Source organism: Equus caballus, chromosome 11 (genome assembly GCF_041296265.1).
Source record: "Equus caballus isolate H_3958 breed thoroughbred chromosome 11, TB-T2T, whole genome shotgun sequence".
NCBI classification, from domain to species: domain Eukaryota; kingdom Metazoa; phylum Chordata; class Mammalia; order Perissodactyla; family Equidae; genus Equus; species Equus caballus.
In genome coordinates, this window is record NC_091694.1 from 21,176,304 (window position 1) to 21,195,398 (window position 19,095).

Below are 19,095 nucleotides of genomic sequence, written 5' to 3' on the forward strand. Positions count from 1 at the left end.
GGAGCCACCAGCCTCGCAGGGCATGAGGGCAGAGAGCAGCGCCGGCAGGTGGGGCTGGCCCGAGGACCCTGGAAAGCCGGGGTCCGGAAGGCAGGGTCTGGGTCCTGGGGCGCCCTCAGGGCCCCCTCAGCTGGTCTGCAGGGCCAAGGGGGGTGCCAGCCTGAAAGAGGACCCTACCTGGGCTGCTGCCTCTCACCCTCCCCCATACCCCCTTAAGCCAAGGAAGCGGGGGAGTGGAAAGAGGAAGGGGAGGCTGAGGGAGGAATGCAGTCCTGTCTCCTGGAGTCTTCCAGCCTGTGGGCAGCAGCAGGAGTTCCCACGGATGCCTCCCTCAGCGCTCGCTTCCCCTTCCCAGGCTCCCCGACTTCCTCCCCGCCCATTCCCGCTGCTTCCTGCCCGCCCTCCCTTGCCCTCTCCTGACCTGGGTTCCATCAGGGGAGGGTCCTTTTTGGAGAGGGGCCCGGGGCAGCTGATGGCCCTGCCTGGAAGTGTGGGGTGACCCCAGGTGACTGTATCTGATGTCTTGTGTCCACCCCAAGCCGATGGTTCCTGGAAACCTGTCAGAGGGAGGTGGCTGAGTCTGCTTGTCCCTGGGGAGGGCGCACTTGGCAACCCCTGGGGTGTGCAGGGGGCCCTGGGGGACCCCGCCTCTGACTTCCCACTCTGGAGGAAGCTCCTGGGAGCCCCAGGAATGTTCTGCATCTCCTGCTGCCCCGGGGAGGGTGGGGCCCCTTTGGAGCCAGACACAAATCATTAGTGGGTGGATCTGGGCAGGCGGCAGAGAGGAAGAAGCAGATTCCCCCTGAGGGCAGGTGTGGCTGGGCAGGGTGCATGGCTGGGCAGGGGTGGGGAGTGCTCTGGGATGAGGTAGGCGGCAGGGCATTGTGAGTTCCTTGCTGGCCCTGCCTTTCCCATCCCGGGCAAGGTGCCCGCAGGTGAGAGGTGAGAGTGGGCTCCGTGTTTGTGGGGTGAATGGAAAGGAGCCGACAGGCACCCTGGGGCAGGGATCCGGGATGGAGTGAGGGACTTTGGGACCCCTGAAGGATTTGGGGTCCTCTTCTCATCAGCCAAGCCAAGCTAAGCTGGGAGCCTGCCTCTGGGCTCCTGGGACTCTGGCTTTCCCTGACCTCCCCTGATGTGGACCCTTTTCCTTGGGGGGAGGGTAAGTGGCAGTGTATTCCTTTCCTGGGTCCCTGTTGCCATCTAGTCATGGCCCAGGCTCCCTGTCTCTAACAATTCAACAAGCACTTACAGAGCGCCTGCTGCATACAAGCCATGCCCTGGGTTCTGGGAAGGGATCAGGGGTGGACGGTTAATGCTTAGGGGATCTGTAGGAGCCAAGGTCAGCTGGGCAGATATGTCATGACCTGTGTCAACGTCAATATGCATCTGTTGAACATCCACTGTATACCTCAGGTTGCTCCTCACCCTGCACCTTCTGTCAGCATTGTGGGGGTGGTGTAGACCCGGGACCCTCCCCAGTTCCCTGGGCCTGCTCAGCTCTGAGGTGGGGCCTGTCCGCCCTCCACGCTCCAGCACATGGGCTTCTCAGCAACCTCTGGAGGATATCCAGGGCTTGTGGGGTGGTTGAGCCTGGGGCTGGCCTGAGGACCCCGGGGGATGTTGGAAGCCATCCCCGCTGTCTCCCTGGGGGCCTCCTGTTGTCTCCTCTCCTTCTGTGCTTGGCTCCCAGAAACCTCTGGGGCTGATCTCTTCCTCCTTTTCCTCTCGTCCCCTATGTGGGCCAAGCTGCTGACGACAGCGGGGGCTGTGGGCCCGGGGCCTCTCCCTGCCGGGGGTGGAGGACAGGCCCGGGCAGGAGGAGTCATGGCTGAGAGGACCTCTGTGCAGCCCTCTGGCTGCTCCTGCCAGGCCTTCCTCCCCCCCAGGGAGCCTGGCCCCAGCCTGCTCTGCTGCCTGGCCGCCGCCCAGGAGCACCGGGCCTCGGTTTCCTCCCACCGTGGTTGGGAAGATCTGGCAAGGGCTGTCCCCGAGCTGTGTAGGAGGAAAGTCCAGGTGTTCTTCGGCCCTGCCAGAGATGGCCACACACTCTGGGGAGCTGGGGAGGCCTTCCTAGGGCCTCACCCTGCCCTTGCCCTTGGGGAGGGGGCTGAGCTGGGCCGGGCCTTCAGCAAGCGAGGCCTTTCTGGGTTGAGGGGCAGAGGGGTCCACAGGCAGCAGCATCTCCAAAGAGCAGAGGCACAGGGCCTGGGAGTCACTGGTGTGGGGAAACTGAGGCCCAGCCGGCAGTGTGCAGCCTGACGCCCGGGGTGAGGGGCAGATGGTGGTGACGTAGGGTGAGGCTTTGGTGATTCTAGAGGGAGGAAGCCAGGCTCGTAAGCTCTTTTGCCCCTTCAAACTGGGCCTCAAGACTAAGGTCTGAGGGAGTTAGAAGTGGGGTGAGGGCAGGCGGGGGCTCTGGGGAGAGGCACTGAGGGCGGTGGCCCTCTTCCCAGGCCCAGATTTGAATTTGGTTAAATTGACTGTGCGCCAGGTTCAGCACTGGAAGTCCGGCCATCCCGTTTGAGCCGAGTGAGGCCTGCCTGAGGGAGGAGGGCAGCCAGCTTCTGGGGAGAGGGTTCCGGGGAATGTGGCTCCGGCAGGGATGGTGAGGGTCTTCACCGCCTGTCATTCCCTGTGTGGGTGACTGGGGCAGGGCCTGCCTCTGGCCCACTCAGGTGACCCCAGGTTCTATTGGTTCCCTCTCCTACGGTCTTGGGGTGCCCGGAAGTCCTCCCTGACATCTGACCTCATGGAAGAGCCTTGGTGGTCTGCCCTGGCTCTCTAGCCTTGGCTTTGAGCCCCGCCACCCCCAGCAGCTCTGGGAACCCCAGACTTCACAGCTGGGGTGGGAGCAGGATAAAGTTGGGGCTCATCCCTTCTCTCCCAGACAGATCATGTTGTCCCCACTCTCCAAGCGAGGGGCCACCTTCAGGTGAGAGGCCACCCACTTGCTAGGCAGGAAGTCCTTCCGGCAGTCTAGCCTCAGCCTGGGAGCTCCAGCCCACATGGAAAGTCTGACTCCCTCCCTGTCCCCGTGTGTGGGCCTCTCCAGAGCCTGGGCCACCCGCACGCCTGCCGCCCCGGGCCAGGCTCGCCCTCCCCTGCCCGTGGCCGCCGCTGGAAGCTCGGCACTGAGACAGGCCCGGTGCAGACACCAACATCTTGGCAGCACCTAAGTCATTAGCGCCGCGGAGATTAGGCTGGTAATCTCGTTGTCGGGAGGTGGGTGCCAGCTGCCAGGATGGGGGCTGGCGCCCTCCCTCGCAGGGTGGCCCCCCAGGGCATGGCCCTGATGGAGGGGCACCCCACCACACAGATCTGGGGGCCCCTCGGGGTGGCTTTTCCCAAGCCCTGGGGCATGAGTGGGAGTGGTCACCCCACCCTCTGTGTCTTCCTCCCCCTCGGCACCAGCTTGACTGATGTGACTGTCTCTCCATACCCCCTCAAAGACCATGGGGGGCGGGAATTACCCCCACTTTACAAATGGGGAAACTGATGCTCGTGTATTAACTTCCTGCAAGGCTTGGAAACAAATCTCCCTCAGGTCAGTGCCTGTGTCTGCTCCCCTCAGATACGGGGACCCCCTCCAGGCCAGGGCTGTGTCTCCTCCCACAGTCCTGGACTCATCCCAAGATGGCTGGGGGTCCCTGCTGTCAGAGACTGATTTTTCTCCCCTCGGCTGAGGGTGGGGGGGTGCTCCCTCAGGGCCACGTTGTACTTGGGGGAGGGTGTCGAATCTCTCCGCCTTCTCCCTGGGGCCCAGGAGTGCTGGGTGGGGGGCGAAAGCAGCCCCCGGGCTCTAGGCCTGTGGAGGCTTGTTCCAGGCCCTTCCTGACTCCTGGGGCTGGGTTCCCCAGACTCCCCCCAAGAGTGAGCTCAGCGGCCTAATTGCGGCCAAGGATGGAGGATCACCCCACCCTAGGGCTGTGGCTCCAACACCACCTTTGTTTCTGAACAGACAATGGGCAGCTAAGAGGCCACCAGGCCCAGGCCAGGCTCGGGCATGGGAGGGGACCTGGGGGATGCACTCAGTGTGTCCAGCCTGAGCCCCAGGCCCTGGGCGCTGGAACAGAAGCAAATTACACAGCTGGAGTTTTGGCTCTGACTTCAAGGGCCAGGGGCCCAGCCCCCCTTTAGCCCAGTTATAAAGGGCTGCCCGGGGTCTCTGTCCAGACTGGACCCTGCTCCTGACTTGTGCACACCATGGCTGCCACCACCACCACCATCCGTCAGTTCTCAACCTCCGGCTCCCTCAAGGGCCTGTGTATGCCCAGCGGGGGTTTCTCTCGGGTGTCCTCAGTCCATGTCGGGGGTGCCTGCAGGGCGCCCAGCTTCCTGGGAACTGGCAGCCTTGGCAACACGTCGGTCACCTCGTCCCGCTTCTCGGCAGGCTTGGGAGGCGGCTACAGTGGGGGCTACACCTGCAACCTGGGCGGGGGCTTCGGCTCCAGCTTTGGCGTGGGGGATGCCCTGCTGGGGGGCGGCGAGAAGGAGACCATGCAGAACCTCAACGACCGCCTGGCCTCCTACCTGGAGAAGGTGCGCGCCCTGGAGGAGGCCAACACCGACCTGGAGGTGAAGATCCGAGACTGGTACAAGAAGCAGGGGCCCAGCCCCGCCCGCGACTACAGCCACTACTTCAAGATCATCGAGGAGCTGCGAAGCAAGGTGGGAGCTTCCTGCCCTCTGCCCTCTGTCCTTAGTACCTGCTTCTGACTCACCCTGTCCCAACTTTGGACCTTTGCGAACATTTCTCCCCCGTCCCAGGTCTCCATCCTTTATTCATTCATTCATCCATTCACTCTCTCACTTGCTCTGGAACGCAGCCCCGGGCCAGTCACTGGTCCCAGGCCTGGAGGACATCCCACGCAAGGAGGTCACTCGGAGTTAGTTCTCCCTTTCTGGGGGAGTGTGGGTGGGGTGGGTGATGGAGGAGTGGGCAGGCAAGGCTGCAGGTGGCCTGGAAGGTCTGGAACAGCTGGGCAAAGGCAAAGAAGTGGGAAAGAGTTTGGTGTGGCTGCTGGGAGGTGAGGCTGGAGATCTCCTTCTCACTATTCCATTCACTGCTGGGTCTGCCCCCCTTCCTGCCTCACCTCTTCCAGGCAGTCCTCCTGGATGGATGGCACTGGGCTTTATCCCCAGATCTTGGGGTCCCTTCAACACTTTGAAGTTCTGCCTCCACCCTGTTCACTGTGCTGGTTTCATAGTCTGGCATTTTCTCGTGGCTGCTTTCGTTGTGGGTCCTCCATCTCGCTCCACGATGGTCACTCTGTGGCTTCTTGAGGGCAGGGGCTGTGTCTCCCCTTGCAGACTGGGGGGATCCCTGAGGGAAGGAGCTGTGTCTTCCCATTCAGACTGGAAGCTCCCAAGGGAAGGAATTTCTCTAACTTAGTTTGCTGGAGAAGACAGGTTACACACATGCACACGACTTCTAAGAACACAGCCTTGGCGTTCTGTAAATGTGGCACCTGGGTCTTCTGCACAAACCCTGCCCCTGGTGGGGGGGGGTCCTACAGTGCTGCAGCCCCCAGAGGCAGGTGAGAGGTCAAGGACCTCTGGTAGCCGGGCTTGGGAGAAGGTTGTGGAGGCCCCAGACAGCAAGGCCTGCTATTTCCTGGTGCAGAACCAGGCCTGGTGCTGCCCTGCGAGGGGCCTTGCCTGCTCCTGCCCGGGGCCTCCACCAGGCAGGGAATTCCTGCAGGTTCCCCCGGGAAGCGGAGCCACAGGGAGCGCCAGATCAGATATGGGGCTGGGTCTGCGCAGGGGGGAACCCAGGGGAGCCCCGGTGAGTCACCGTTCCAGCTTCGGGGTCAGCCAGCTCCTCACTGCCAAGCCCCGTGCACTTGCACCAGGCCTCTGCGCCTCTGAGTCACCACCCCCTCCTCCCGGGAGTTTGCACAACTGCCCCTCGCTGGGCCCAGTGAGCCTCCTGAGCAGGGAGGTGGGTGGGGGCGGGTTTGCAGGCCATAGATGGGCCCACTGAGGCCCAAGGACAATAACAAACTGGCCCTCGGATTCAGTCTGGAAACAGGGCCTGACCCGGGGTCCCTTCGCAGAACTTAGGGCCTCGAGCGGGCTCTGAGGCCCTGGAGGAGCCACTGGAGCTGCGTGTGCCTCCTGGGGCTGCCCGTCTTCTGCCTTCTACATTTCAGTCCTGGGCCCTCAAGAATTCCAGGTTCTCCCCGGCTCATCTGCCCCTCCACCGAGACCTCCCCTCTGTTCCCTCCGGGCAGTGGGGAGGGGCCTCGCTCTCCTCCGCCCCCAGCGGCCCTAGATTGGAGCATCTCTTGGGCATTTCTCACAATAATAACAACAGCAGCAATAATAATAACCAATATTCTGCTCCCTCCAGAGCCTGTCTCCTGTGTTCCCATTTAACCTCCTGGATGACCCTGTGGGAAAAGAAAACTTTGTCCTGGGTTTGAGGTGGGGCCAGTCACAACCTCATTAATTAATTAATTAAGCTCTTAATTAAATGAATATTTCCTTGGGGTTGACTCTGGGCCAGGCACTGTGCCCAGGGCAGGGGATTCCGAGGAGAATGAGACAGACGTGTCCTTGTCCCCCTGCAGCCCAGGGTGCAGTGGAGGATGAAATAGCCAAAAGGATAATAGAAATATTGCACTGGGGGAAGTGCTGTGAAAGAGAGACCAGCAGGGAGGAGGTATGGCAGGGCATCGAGGAGGGCTTCCCGGAGGGGGTGGTAACTGAGCCTAGAGGTGAATTTAGTTGGGGAAGAGGGAGTGAGGTCCAGGCAGCTGAGGCAGTGACCCCATGGTGGGAGAGGGGTGCATATCGGTCCCTCTCCTGGCATCATGGTTTCCTGTGCCTGGGTAGCATGCCCTCACCACTCTGAGAGCCCCCCAGGGAAACCCCCCAGCCGGGTGCCCAGAGGAGGAGACCCCAGGAACCCGCATCTCCCTCACTCGGGCCCGTTCTCCAAAGGGCTGCGAGAGGGGTGTTGCAGGGCCTTCCCGGGGCTGCCGAGGGTGTTGCTCACTGAGCCCACCATGTCCCCCAGATCCTGGCAGCCACCATGGACAATGCCAGCTTCGTGCTGCAGATTGACAATGCCCGCCTGGCAGCCGACGACTTCCGCACCAAGTGAGTCGGCTTCGGGGCTGCCCTGGGGGGCTGGCAGTGGGGCTGGCTCTGCACACCACAGAGCCCTCTGTGTGCACGAGGGGGTGTCCTCGTGGCACTCCACGGCTTGCGCCTCCCTCCTGCCCAGGTACGAGACGGAGCTGACCCTGCGCATGAACGTGGAGGCCGACATCAACGGCCTGCGCAGGGTGCTGGACGAGCTGACCCTGGCCAGAGCCGACCTGGAGATGCAGATCGAGAACCTCAAGGAGGAGCTGGCCTACATGAGGAAGAACCACGAGGAGGTGGGGCCAGCTCGGGAAAGCAGGAGAAACTCGCCCGGGAACAGGCGAGGCTGGGGCCCCCGAGACTTCCTGGGCAGGGCCATGCTCTCAATCCAGTTTCTGTCTCTGGTGGGCTCTTGGTCTGACCCTGGGAGACCCCCAGAGGGTCCTGGGTGAGGCCTGGAGGGCCCTCTTCCCCACAAAGATACATTTTTTGGTCCCTGGAGGCACAGTCCATTGCGTGGTGACAGTTAACTATCTAATGAGCGAATCAGTCTAAGAACACGCATGCTAATTATTATAATGAATGATAATAGCGATAGTCATAACAACAAGGAGCATCTGCCCAGCACATTGCAAGTGATTCACAGCAATTATCTTAGCTGATACCAGCAGCAGCACTGGGAGAAGGGAGCTCTTTCCTACGTCTACCAGAGAAGAAACTGGCGATCAGAGAGGTTAAGGGATTTATTCAAGGCTGCACAGCGGTCTTCCCTCCCATCTGTCTGACCCGTAAACACACCCAGGTCTGACTCCACCAGGTCTGCCACCTCTTGTGCCCGATTCCCAGGGACCTCAAGGCTCAACCCAATGACAGGGATCCAAGACCTTGTAGGGGGACCAATGAGCCTTGTGGCTTCCTTCTCAGTCGACCTCTGGGCTGGCCTGAGCTGGGGGAGCCTAGTCCTAAGTAGCAGGTGCCCAGAAAGTGTCTCCACCTGGCTTTGAGGCTGGTTATGTGAATTGCATCCCCCCCAGCAATTTATCATTTCTTGATGAGATCTGGCTCAGCCGATACTGACATAGGGCTGCTCCCCTGCTGGTGCTGTGTGGTTGGCGGTGGGGGACAAGGTGGGCAGTCAGGACAGTGAGTGAGGTTGTCCTGGCTCGTCCTCCACCGTGATGGGCATTTGCCATCTCTCCTGCCACAGCACACCTTGGGGGTGGACCCTGAGTGTGTTTTGGGGAGATGGTTGATATCCACAGGCCTGCACGTTTGGGACATGATGACACCTGCCTCACCTTCAGGGTGAGGAGCTGTTGGTCTGTCTGTATCTGTCTGTCTGTCATCTGCACCCATCTCTCCGAGGTAGAGAAGGCAGGCCCCAGGGTCTCTCCCCAGGATAGCTCTGGGTGAGCTCCCGCTCTCCTCTCTTCCCAGGAAATGAACGCCCTTCGAGGCCAGGTGGGTGGGGACGTCAGCGTGGAGATGGACGCGGCTCCTGGCGTGGACCTGAGCCGCATCCTGAACGAGATGCGCGACCAGTACGAGAAGATGGCGGAGAAGAACCGCAAAGACGCGGAGGACTGGTTCTTCAGCAAGGTGGGGGCCGCGCGTGAGCAGGTGTGCGCATGTGTGCTGTGTGCTGAATGAAGACTTGTGGACTCACAGGCTGTCCCAGCTGGAAGGACCTTTGGAAGCCAGGTGGACCAATCCCTCGTGTTTCTGGCAGATTGTGGGGCTCAGAGGCCTTAAGTCACACACCCTCACTGGGGCCTGGAGAACAGAGTCAGGTCTCCTGGCCCCTTGCTGGCTGTGTGTGGCTGTGTGTGTTGGATGCATAACTCCGGCCCTGAGTAAACTCCCCATGAGCATCTACAGTCCTGGATGGTCATAGGCACAGGACGGGTAAAGCCTGGCGCCTGGCTCTGAGCTGCGCCTGCAGTTCGGCAGTAGTAAGAGGTGCAGATGACGGTGAAGCAAGGTGATTCTGCTCAGGTCCAGTGGGGCACGCTGTGTGTGGGGCCCCACAGAGGCCAGGGAGGACCTGGGACAGCAGTTGTGGGGGGGTGAGGGCTCATGGGCAGCTCCTGTCCTCTGCACGCCTCCCCCAGCCCCCTTGGCTCGCCCTGCCTTGCAGACGGAGGAGCTGAACCGGGAGGTGGCCACCAGCACCGAGGCCCTGCAGAGCAGCAGGACGGAGATCACGGAGCTCCGCCGCTCCGTGCAGAACCTGGAGATCGAGCTGCAATCCCAGCTCAGCATGGTAGGGCCTCCGTCCCCTCCCTGCCCTGAGTCTGTCACCCCAGGATGGGCCCAGCCTCTTGGACCCCCAGTGGGAGAACCAGAGAGTCCCCACCCAGCGTGTCATTCACACTTGGCAGCTCGGGGCCCCCTCTGCCCCAGTCACGACCCTGCCACGCTGCAGAACCCACGACCCCACAGGTGGGCCCCTCTATGGGTGCTCCACTGTGGGGAAGGAAGGGTCCGAGCTCAGTCTCAGCCAGCTGCCTATGCCTTGGCCCACAGAAATCATCGCTGGAGGGCAGCCTGGCAGAGACTGAGGCCCGCTATGGGACCCAGCTGGCCCAGCTGCAGGGGCTCATCAGCAGCATTGAGCAGCAGCTGTGCGAGCTGCGCTGTGACATGGAACGCCAGAACCATGAGTACAAGGTGCTGCTGGACGTGAAGACACGGCTGGAGCAGGAGATTACCACCTACCGCCGGCTGCTGGAGGGAGAGGACGCCCAGTGAGTGGGGGCACCTGTTCCAGTGGGCTGGGGGCCGCTTCACCCAGGGAGAGAGGTTTGAGCTGAAGGGACAGCACCCACCAAGGCCAGGAGGAGGTGTGGGGTTTCGCAGGAGGTGAAACTGAGAACCCTGGCGGGGTCTGACTGTGAGGAGCACTGAAGGCCAAATGAAAGCATCTGGACTGGAGCTTGTAGGCAATGGGGAGCCATGGAGGGTTATGATCCTCAGGATGGCTTAGAGGGAGAAATGGATCAGAGGGCCAGGGCGGGGTCAGGGAGACTTGTGAGGAGGCTGTGGCAGCGTCAGGCCAGAGAAGTCCTGCTGTGGCTGGGGGCAGAGGGCGAGGAAAGGGAGGTGAGGCAGCAGAAGCTGTGTTATAGCTAAAAACAGCAGGGCTGGAAGCTTGAGCGTGGGGGCGAGCGTGGCTCGTGGGCAGGACTCCGTAAGTGTTGATGAGCACATGCAGTGGGTGATGCTGACCCTGGGTTTCTGGTTCCAATGACTGTGTGGTTGGTGATGCTATCACCCAGGAGGGATAAGGAACAGAGTGGGTGGTAATCTGGTTTGGAGCTGGGAAGCTTGATGGGCCCCTAGTGTAAGGGGGCTGAGAATGTCCTGGAGTCTCCATGCTTAGTCACGCATTCCAGCTTCTGTTCCCTGATGATGGTGAAGTCCATCCAGAGTCTAAACACAGTATCTCCTGCTTTAATTGAGTTTATTTGTTGGGACCTTCAGGATATGGAAAACCACTTGCTCAGCTTCTCCTTGTAAATCCCTGGTTAACCGCAGTGCCTCCCGGCCTTCCGGTCTTCTGTTGGGATGCTCTCTCCTTACTCCTATGCGCTGGGCCTGTGCCCTTTGACCCTGTGGTTGCCCTGCTTTTCCCTGCACTCCCAGCTGTGCTTTCTCTCTGATTGCTGGGACCTCTCTCCCCTCACCCCTGGCCTCCCAGCTGCTCCTCCTCCCAGCAGTGCTCCCAGGGGCTGGGTTCCCTGCCGGCATCCCTGGGCTGACAGGTCCCCCTCTCCCTGCAGCCTGGCCACCCATTACTCCTCGTCCCTGGCCTCACAGCCCACCCGGGAAGGTAAGAGCCTGCCCAGAGGGAGTGGGGAGAGGCTGAGGACCCTTAAGTGTGGGAGACTGCGGGAGGGGCTCTGGCCTGAGGTTCCCTGTGCCCCCTCCTCCACGGCCCGCAGCCTCGGTCACCAGCCGCCAGGTGCGCACCATCGTGGAGGAAGTCCAGGATGGCAAGGTGGTCTCCACCCGCGAGCAGGTCCACCGCTCCACCCACTGAAGCCCCTTTTCACCTGCAACACCCCAGCCTTGAAGGTCAAGGGGCAGCCATCGCCTCCAGCTCCCAGTGTGCTACTGCTGTGCCCCAACTACCGGTCTGGGCCCCCACCCAAGAGCTGTTGCCTTTCTGTACCTGCTTCCTGCAGCCCCTCACCCAGGGGGCCTCCTGGGTTTGCCCCAGTGACTGCTATTAAAGCTTTGCCAGAAGGTCAATGCCTCGTGTGCTCTGGTCTGGTCCTTGGCTTGGGACAATATGGCAGAGGGATTGGAGGGAGGGGGGTCTGTGGAGTGTTTGGGTGGCGCTTGTCACCTGCCACCCTGTTCTGCCCACTCCCCTCCAGGCCTGGGGCTCCTGGGAGGCCCAGAGGGAAGGAGGCAGAAGGATTGAGGGTGAAGGGTTAGAACAGGCCATCAGGCTGGGAAAGTTTCTAAGAATCAGTCCCCAGGGTTCCCATGGCCTGTGACTGGTCCCTGGGAGGGCCCCATAGATTTTCTGGGGAACCACGCCAGTTATAGAGCACTCCCTGCCTCGTCCCGGGGCAGATCCAGATTCAAGATCAGAGGGAGAGGGGCTGGGCAGGGGGCTTTCTCAAGGAGTGGTCCAGGGCAAGGAGAGCCGGTGGCAGCGGCACAGCCAGCCCAGGAAACCAGACTGGCTCTGCCTGGCTCCGAGGTGTGTGTGGGGCGGGGTGGCTGCTGTGCCTGTGAGCGTGGGGGGCGTCCTGTTTGCTTTGATGGCTTGGCAGCGGGCTGGGCTATTGGAGAATCTCTCTCAGCTGCTGGCCGGGGCTGTCTGGGCCTGTCTGGGAAGTGGAAGCCATCAGCAGTCTGAGACACGACTACATTCTGCCCAGTGGGCCTGCCGGGACCCTGGGACCCAGGGCTGGGCTGGGGGTGGTGGGCAGACACACGACCTGTCCTGCGGGGCACATCAGGGATCTGGGGGGGGGGGGTGCGCTTTGTGGGAGGTTACTGGGGAGGGGGACTGCTGGTGGGGTCTCAGGAAGACCCCCTTCTTGGGCAGTTTCCAGCTGGCTGGGACCTGAGCTGTATGCCCCTCGCCTCGCCCTGAGGCCTCTTGGGGTACAGGAGGGGTAGGAAGGGTGGAAAGGGGGTGCCCCTCACAGCTCTTTCAGCCCCCTTTACCACCAAGCTTCCCTCCCAGCCTGCCGTTTCCCCACCTACAGCTAAGCTCCTCTTTGCCCACCCTAGCCGAGGACGCCCACCTGTAAGAGGGGTTGGGGAAAGGTTAGAAGAGGAGACTGAGTCACCGGTGGTCCCAGGGATGGGGGCAGGGTCAGAAAGCTGGCCAGATGGGTTCACAGTCCCTGGAGTGCTTGCCTGGGTCAGGGCTCTGCAGAAGGGGATGGTGCGCCCAGGGCCCGGGGGGAGGGCTGTGGGGGCTGTGGCACGGGGGTACAAAGGGTGTAGCCAGCCAGCTCAGTTCTGGAGTTAGGTGGGGCCGTGGGACACCACCCTGTCTGAGCCCCAATTTCCTTTACTTGTGAAATGGGGTGGTAATCTGAGACTTGACAGAGTCACGGTGTTATGTGGTGAGCCAGGTGGGTTTAGGGCCAGTTTCCAAGGCAGGATGGGGCTTGGTCCTCACTGCCTCCCCAGCACCCAGCCCAGGGCCAGCACCGTGTGGGGTGTGCTGTGTGATGAAGGAGAGCAACCTCAGCCTGGAGGCTGCCTGGTCCCCAACCTGCTTCCCCATCAGACACAAGGTCCAGGAGGGCTGGGCTGGGGTGGCAGCTGCCTGGGAGGGCCCAGTGACGGTGACGTCCTGCCTTCTTCTCTTCTCCGTATTAGGTCATGGGAAAGCGTAGCTGGAGGGCCTGCCTGAATCACAGGTGACGGGCCTGAGACCAGAGACACGCACATGCACATGCAGACGCCCAGCACGGGGCTTCGGAGAAATGAGGCAAAGCCCTAATGGTGGGAGGGGAGGGGGCCCACAGCCACCTGGGAGCTGGCTGGCAGCCAGCGGTGATGAAAGCCCAGGGGAATGGAAACAGAGGAGCGAGCCTGCCGTAATCGCTACGCCCACTGGTTGGCCTATAAAGGAGGCAGGCGAGCCCCAGCAGCAACCTGTGCCTTGGGCCTCTCTCCTCTCGAACCCTCTTGCTCTGCTCCGTGCCTGACTGCCGCCTGCTGTTGCCAGCATGACCACCACCATCCGCCAGTTCACCTCCTCCAGCTCCATCAAGGGCTCCTCTGGCCTGGGGGGCGGCTCATCCCGCACCTCCTGCCGGCTGTCTGGCAGCCTGGGTGCCGGCTCCTGCAGGCTGGGGTCTGCTGGTGGCCTGGGCAGTGCCCTTGGGGGCAGCAGCTATTCCAGCTGCTACAGCTTCGGCTCTGGCGGTGGCTATGGCAGCAGCTTTGGTGGTGTTGATGGGCTGCTGGCGGGGAGTGAGAAGGCTACCATGCAGAACCTCAACGACCGCCTGGCCTCCTACCTGGACAAGGTGCGTGCCCTGGAGGAGGCCAACACCGAGCTGGAGGTGAAGATCCGTGACTGGTACCAGAAGCAGGCCCCGGGGCCCGCCCCCAACTACAGCCCCTACTTCCAGACCATCGAGGACCTGAAGAACAAGGTAGGGCCTGCTGGTGAGAGGGGGCCTGGGAGGGGCAGGACTTCTCCTTCCTCACCTCCTGCCCTTGACCAAGGCCTAGAGTCCAGCCTGGGGGCAGCAATAGGGTCTTGGGGAGCCAAGGACTGCTTGGCGCCAGCTTGGCCTCTGGGAGTCCACCTTGGCAGCACTATGTGGCCCACATTTCCCTTTATCGTGGGCAGCAGCCTGGACCAGGGACAAGCAGGCTTTGAGGAGCTCCTTTGAGCTCAGTTTCCTCATCACAGAGCTTCTTGCCACCTCATGTGGTTATAGGATGAGTGAATGCATGTGGAAGGCTGGGCCCATGGGGTGGCCAGATATGTGGGCACCTCTCTCCTTGGAGTAAGAGGGGGATTCTGGGCGATGGCAGGGTGAAGGGTCTGAGTGAGCTCCTGATGACACCTGCTGGGAGGAGGCTGGAGAGAGGGGGCGGGCCCTCAGGAGGCCTCTTGTGTGCCTTATTTGGGGATATTTCTGGCTTCTCCATCCCTCCTGCTGCCTCCTCAAGAATGGGCTCAGCAAACCTGGGGGGGGGGGGTGCAGGGCTGCCTGCGGGGGCCCGGGGTTAGGGTTTAGTGGGGCTCATGGCTTCTGATTTGGAAATGCTCTTTGGTGAGGGCTCCTTAACTTCCTTTTTGGGGAGTCTCTCAGAGGTACCATCTCCCCAACTGTAAAAGGAGGGGGTGCCCACATCTCCTCATCTTTCTGGGGTTCTGCCCTGGGGCCATTCTCCCATTCCGCTCTGGCTCTCCGAATTCCCAGCTGGGCACTCGAATGCCTCCTCTTGTTTAAGGTAGAGCCTGGCCTGGGGGTCTGTGTCGGGGGAGGCAGGTCCTGGGGGCAGGGGAGGTAAGTTTCAGGGCATCAGACTCCTGCTGGCCTGGCCCCTGCCAACCACTGCAGCACAGTAAAGGGGAGAGGCTGGGGGGGGGGGAGGGGAACCTTCTTGGAGAAGGCAGCTGCATCCTGGCCCCTGGGCCAGGAAGACTCATCTCAGAACCCTGGTCTGGGCTGAGGTGCCCACACCCAATGACCTGACTACTCTCTCTTCTCTCCAGATCCTCACGGCCACCGTGGACAATGCCAGTATCCACCTGCAGATCGACAATGCCCGTCTGGCTGCTGATGACTTCCGCACCAAGTGAGCCCTACCAGTGGGCTGGGGAGGAGCTGGGGCACCCCTCTCCACCCCAGGACTCCTCGGTTGCTTGTGGCAAGGGCCAGGAGTTAGGGGTGGGCAAGTCCCAGGAGCTAAGAGCCTACCTCTTAGTCCAGGATGCAGCAAATTCTGATGGTCACTGGGCTTAGGCAAGTGATGGAAGAGAGGGAGGCAGGAGGCAGAGAGGAGAGAAGCAAGGATGCTGGGTGGGTGTGGGGCCTTGCCTTTTGTGGGGTCCCAGGGGCCCCAGGGACAGGCTAGAATTTGCTTCCACTCCATCCCCTCATCATTCCTTACAAGCCCTTAGAGCTCTGGTGGAGGCGGGATGAGGGCCAGGTCCTGGCTCTACCAGTCCAAGCATCTAGTCTGAAGTCTCTGGTTCCCTTTGCAGGTTCGAGACGGAGCAGGCCCTGCGCTTGAGCGTGGAGGCCGACATCAACGGCCTGCGCAGGGTGCTGGACGAGCTGACCCTGGCCAGAGCCGACCTGGAGATGCAGATTGAGAACCTCAAGGAGGAGCTGGCCTACATGAAGAAGAACCATGAGGAGGTGGGGCACCCCAGGCAGCAGGTCAAAGAGGCTGTGGAGCGGGTGGCAGGGCTCTGGGGCTGGGCCAAGGCTGAGGCCGTGGGAAGACAGCAGAGCAGGTGCACCAGAGCTGGTCACCTTACGGGGCTGCCCTGTCTGCAGAGCCAGAGTCAGGGCAGCCTCCTCCATGTGCCACCTTGCTTCCCTGCATCCAGGGAACCTCCCAGGGGCCTGCAAACGCCTCTTCTGCCCATCTGGCCTCCCTCACAAGGACAGGGGATAAGCGAGGTGGTCTCCTCCTTGTCTCAGTTCAAATCCTCGAATCTGGGCCCTATGTAGAAGTTTGGAAATTAGAGGGGATATTTTGGGGGCACAGACCTAAGAATTAGATTTTATCTTTGGAGAGCCCTTAGTCTAAGGGGGAGACACAGGCAGCTCCCAGTCTGATGGTGGAGGCAGAGCCCTTACAGAGCAGACGACGAAAGTTTTTAGGAGGGTCAGAGGGGAGAGGATAGGCAGAATGAAGGACTCCTCGGGAGGGGTCTGGAGAGCTTGTGTGGGAAGGGTTGGGAGTGAGAGGTCAGGATAGGCCCGGATGCCCACCCCCACAATCTCCATCCCCCACAGGAGATGAACGCCCTGCGAGGACAGGTGGGCGGTGAGATCAACGTGGAGATGGACGCGGCCCCTGGCGTGGACCTGAGCCGCATCCTGAACGAGATGCGCGACCAGTACGAGAAGATGGCGGAAAAGAACCGCAAGGACGCGGAGGACTGGTTCTTCAGCAAGGTGGGGCCACGCGTGCCAGAGGCCTCTCCCAGGCTGTGGGGTTTAAGGACTGAGTCCTGACAGTCAGCCGAGCGCCTGGCATCTTGGGCTGGCCTATCCTCAGGGAGCTGCAGGGACCCCAGGGGTTTTGGTGTCACCCTCTGCATCTACAAGCCTAGAGCCTGGCTAAAGCTTGGATCTGGGGGATGGGAGGGGAGCCCCTCAGGAATGAAGCCAAAGGGTAAAGACCCTGGGAGCTTCTGCCTCTCCGTCAGGAAGTCAGGAACCAGCACCAGGGTCTGGGCCCCTGTCCTGGCTGGTTCTCGAGTTTCCTACTCTTGTGCCTTCCACTTGTAGGGATGAAAGATAAAACTCAACATCATTTCAAAGGCTTCTGGGCTTTGGGAAGTGGGAAGCTGCTGAGAAGGCACGGCTCCCACAGTGAGGTTTGGGAGGAGGCCTGAGGGGCCCAGGGGAGGTCAGGAAGGTGACCATGGTCAGGGGTGTTATGGGGAGTGCTGGGTCTGGGCACAGAAGGGGCTGAGCATGTGGAGACCATGGAGTCGTCTGACTTGGAAGAGGGATCCCAGGCTCATGCTGCACTGTCCTGTGTCTTTTCTGCAGACAGAGGAGCTGAACCGCGAGGTGGCCACCAACAGCGAGCTGGTGCAGAGCGGCAAGAGTGAGATCTCGGAGCTCCGGCGCACGGTGCAGGCCTTGGAGATCGAGCTGCAGTCCCAGCTCAGCATGGTAGGGGTGCAGCCAGGCCTGGGGTGTGCCCAGCGTCCTGGAGGGGGCCCTGACCACCCTCACTCACCTCTGCTCCTCCTACCCTCCTGTAGAAAGCATCCCTGGAGGGCAGCCTGGCGGAGACAGAGAACCGCTACTGCGTGCAGCTGTCCCAGATCCAGGGGCTGATCGGCGGTGTGGAGGAGCAGCTGGCCCAGCTGCGCTGCGAGATGGAGCAGCAGAACCAGGAATACAAGATCCTGCTGGATGTGAAGACGCGGCTGGAGCAGGAGATCGCCACCTACCGCCGCCTGCTGGAGGGAGAGGATGCCCAGTGAGTGGGGGCCCTGGGCCAGGGCTGGGGCCAGGGGCAAGGGTGGGGCTCTCAGACCCACATCTAATCTCCTCTCTGTTTTTTTTGCAGCCTGACTCAGTACAAGCCCAGAGAACGTAAGGATCTTGGTAGCTGAGGGCGGAGCTGCATGGGTCAGGCCATCCATCTGCACATTGCTGGGGGAGGGTCCCCAGGAGCTCCAGGAAATGATGGCTGATCCTCAAAAGGGGTGGGGAGGGGGGAAGGGACCCGTTAGGGCTCAGGGTCCATGCTCAGGGGAACCAGATGAGGGAGTTTGATGGGGGCGGGGCAGGGAGATGGTCCTTACCCTAGAGATCCTAGTCGGACAGGGGAGACATCGTCTTAGCTCTGGAGACTCTCCTCTGATGGGGAGATAGGGACACAGTCTCATGATCCTTGCTCTTGATGATGCGGGGTCGGTGAGCCGAGGAGTCGAAAGAAAGATTTCTTGGACTCTCAAGATCTGGCAGTAGGGCTCTTTTATTTAGAGAATAGTGTGGAGTAGCATGGGGACAGGACCCATGGGCAGTCAGGCTGCTGCGTGGGAACAGGGCCCACGGGCAGGAGGAGGTGCTGCTCCCGCTACTGCTGCAAACATGGCTGGAGAGTAAGGCTAAATTTAAGGCATAGGTATGTGAGCCATCTCTTTACAAGACAGAGGAAAGAACATGGAAAAAAGTTAAAATGGTATCAGTGCAGGTGGGGTCTGGCCATCGGGTGGTCCCACAACTTTTAGATAAGAATCAAATCGGATTAAGTAAAGGCCAGAAGCCACCACCCTAAATCAGTTACATGAGGTTGCCAGACAGTAACCAACTTAAGTTCTTGCCTTCTGCATTAAGAGTTTCCAGAGACAAGGCCATCCCCCTTCCCCCTGGCACAGAGAGGGAGGCATCTCCACAGATGGAGCTTCTCCCCACAAATGCAAATGCCTCCCAACAAAGGGCAAGCAAATTCCACTGCTCGGAGCCTGCTTCTCATCTGCAGTTTTAAAATTAACCAGCCTAAAATCCTCATCACTGGAGACTCTACAGATGAGCAAAGCAGTCCTGTCTCTGGGGTCTCTAGTCTGATGGGAGAAAGAGACTCGGTCCTTGTCCTCCAGATCCCAGCCTGGGGGAGGATAAGATCTTAGCCCTGGGGTGTCTAGCCTACTGGGGGTGATGGGGACCAGGTTCTTGTCTTGGAGATCGCAGTCTGATGGGGGAGACAGGAGCACAGTCCTCACCCTCGGGACTGCAGAGAAATGGAGGTAGACCCCGTTTGCTGTAGTGCCCAGGCTGCTTGGTGCGTCTCTTGCAGAAGGACTCAGTGGGTCAGCATCAAGCGACTCATCTGGAGGCAGGACTCACTCCCGGACACCAGAAGAGGGACAGGATAGAAGTGGGGAATGAGTGGCAAGGACAGGAGGGAGAGGTGTAGCTGTGATGTTGAGGGGCCAGGAGAGGCCTGGACACCGAGCGGCTGTGGGGGAGAAAGCAGGCTCCAATCTGGGGGCTGGGGGTTGAGCGAAGGTCTCTTGGCCCCTGCCCACCTCCCGTGTCTGTCTCTTGCAGCCGTGACCACCCGCCAGGTGCGCACCATTGTGGAAGAGGTCCAGGACGGCAGGGTCATTTCCTCCCGAGAGCAGGTCCACCAGACCACCCACTGAAGACTCAGCTCCCCCAGCCAGCCCCCAGGGGCAGGGAGGCGGCAGCCCCCGTCAGCCCTGCAGCCACTGGCCTCCCCAGCCACAGCCCCCTCCCCACCCCTTCGATCCCTTCCCACACTCCTCTGCCTGATCAATAAAGCTTGTTGACTCACTCA

The 19,095-nt window shown here is 61.0% G+C and overlaps 2 protein-coding genes across 3 annotated transcripts; both read left to right on the forward strand.

Moving 5' to 3' along the window:
• The first annotated feature begins 1,042 nt into the window (after positions 1–1,042).
• Positions 1,043–11,349, forward strand: KRT42 (keratin 42). The gene is made up of 8 exons (XM_014736774.3): positions 1,043–4,671; positions 7,025–7,107; positions 7,235–7,391; positions 8,533–8,694; positions 9,233–9,358; positions 9,622–9,842; positions 10,878–10,927; positions 11,040–11,349. Exons 1-8 carry the CDS (start codon positions 4,207–4,209, stop codon positions 11,135–11,137), a joined length of 1,362 nt encoding a protein of 453 aa, XP_014592260.1. The 5' UTR covers positions 1,043–4,206; the 3' UTR covers positions 11,138–11,349.
• A 328-nt stretch (positions 11,350–11,677) lies between these two features.
• Positions 11,678–19,095, forward strand: KRT17 (keratin 17). 2 transcript variants are annotated; one of them, XM_070225646.1, is made up of 9 exons: positions 11,678–11,809; positions 12,949–13,733; positions 14,810–14,892; positions 15,302–15,458; positions 16,065–16,226; positions 16,830–16,955; positions 17,048–17,268; positions 17,359–17,384; positions 18,846–19,095. In XM_070225646.1, exons 2-9 carry the CDS (start codon positions 13,302–13,304, stop codon positions 18,938–18,940), a joined length of 1,302 nt encoding a protein of 433 aa, XP_070081747.1. In that variant the 5' UTR covers positions 11,678–11,809; positions 12,949–13,301; the 3' UTR covers positions 18,941–19,095. The 2 variants fall into 2 exon arrangements, with proteins under 2 accessions (XP_070081747.1, NP_001333122.1); NM_001346193.1 differs by lacking the exon at positions 11,678–11,809 and having other exon boundaries at positions 13,237–13,733; positions 18,846–19,091.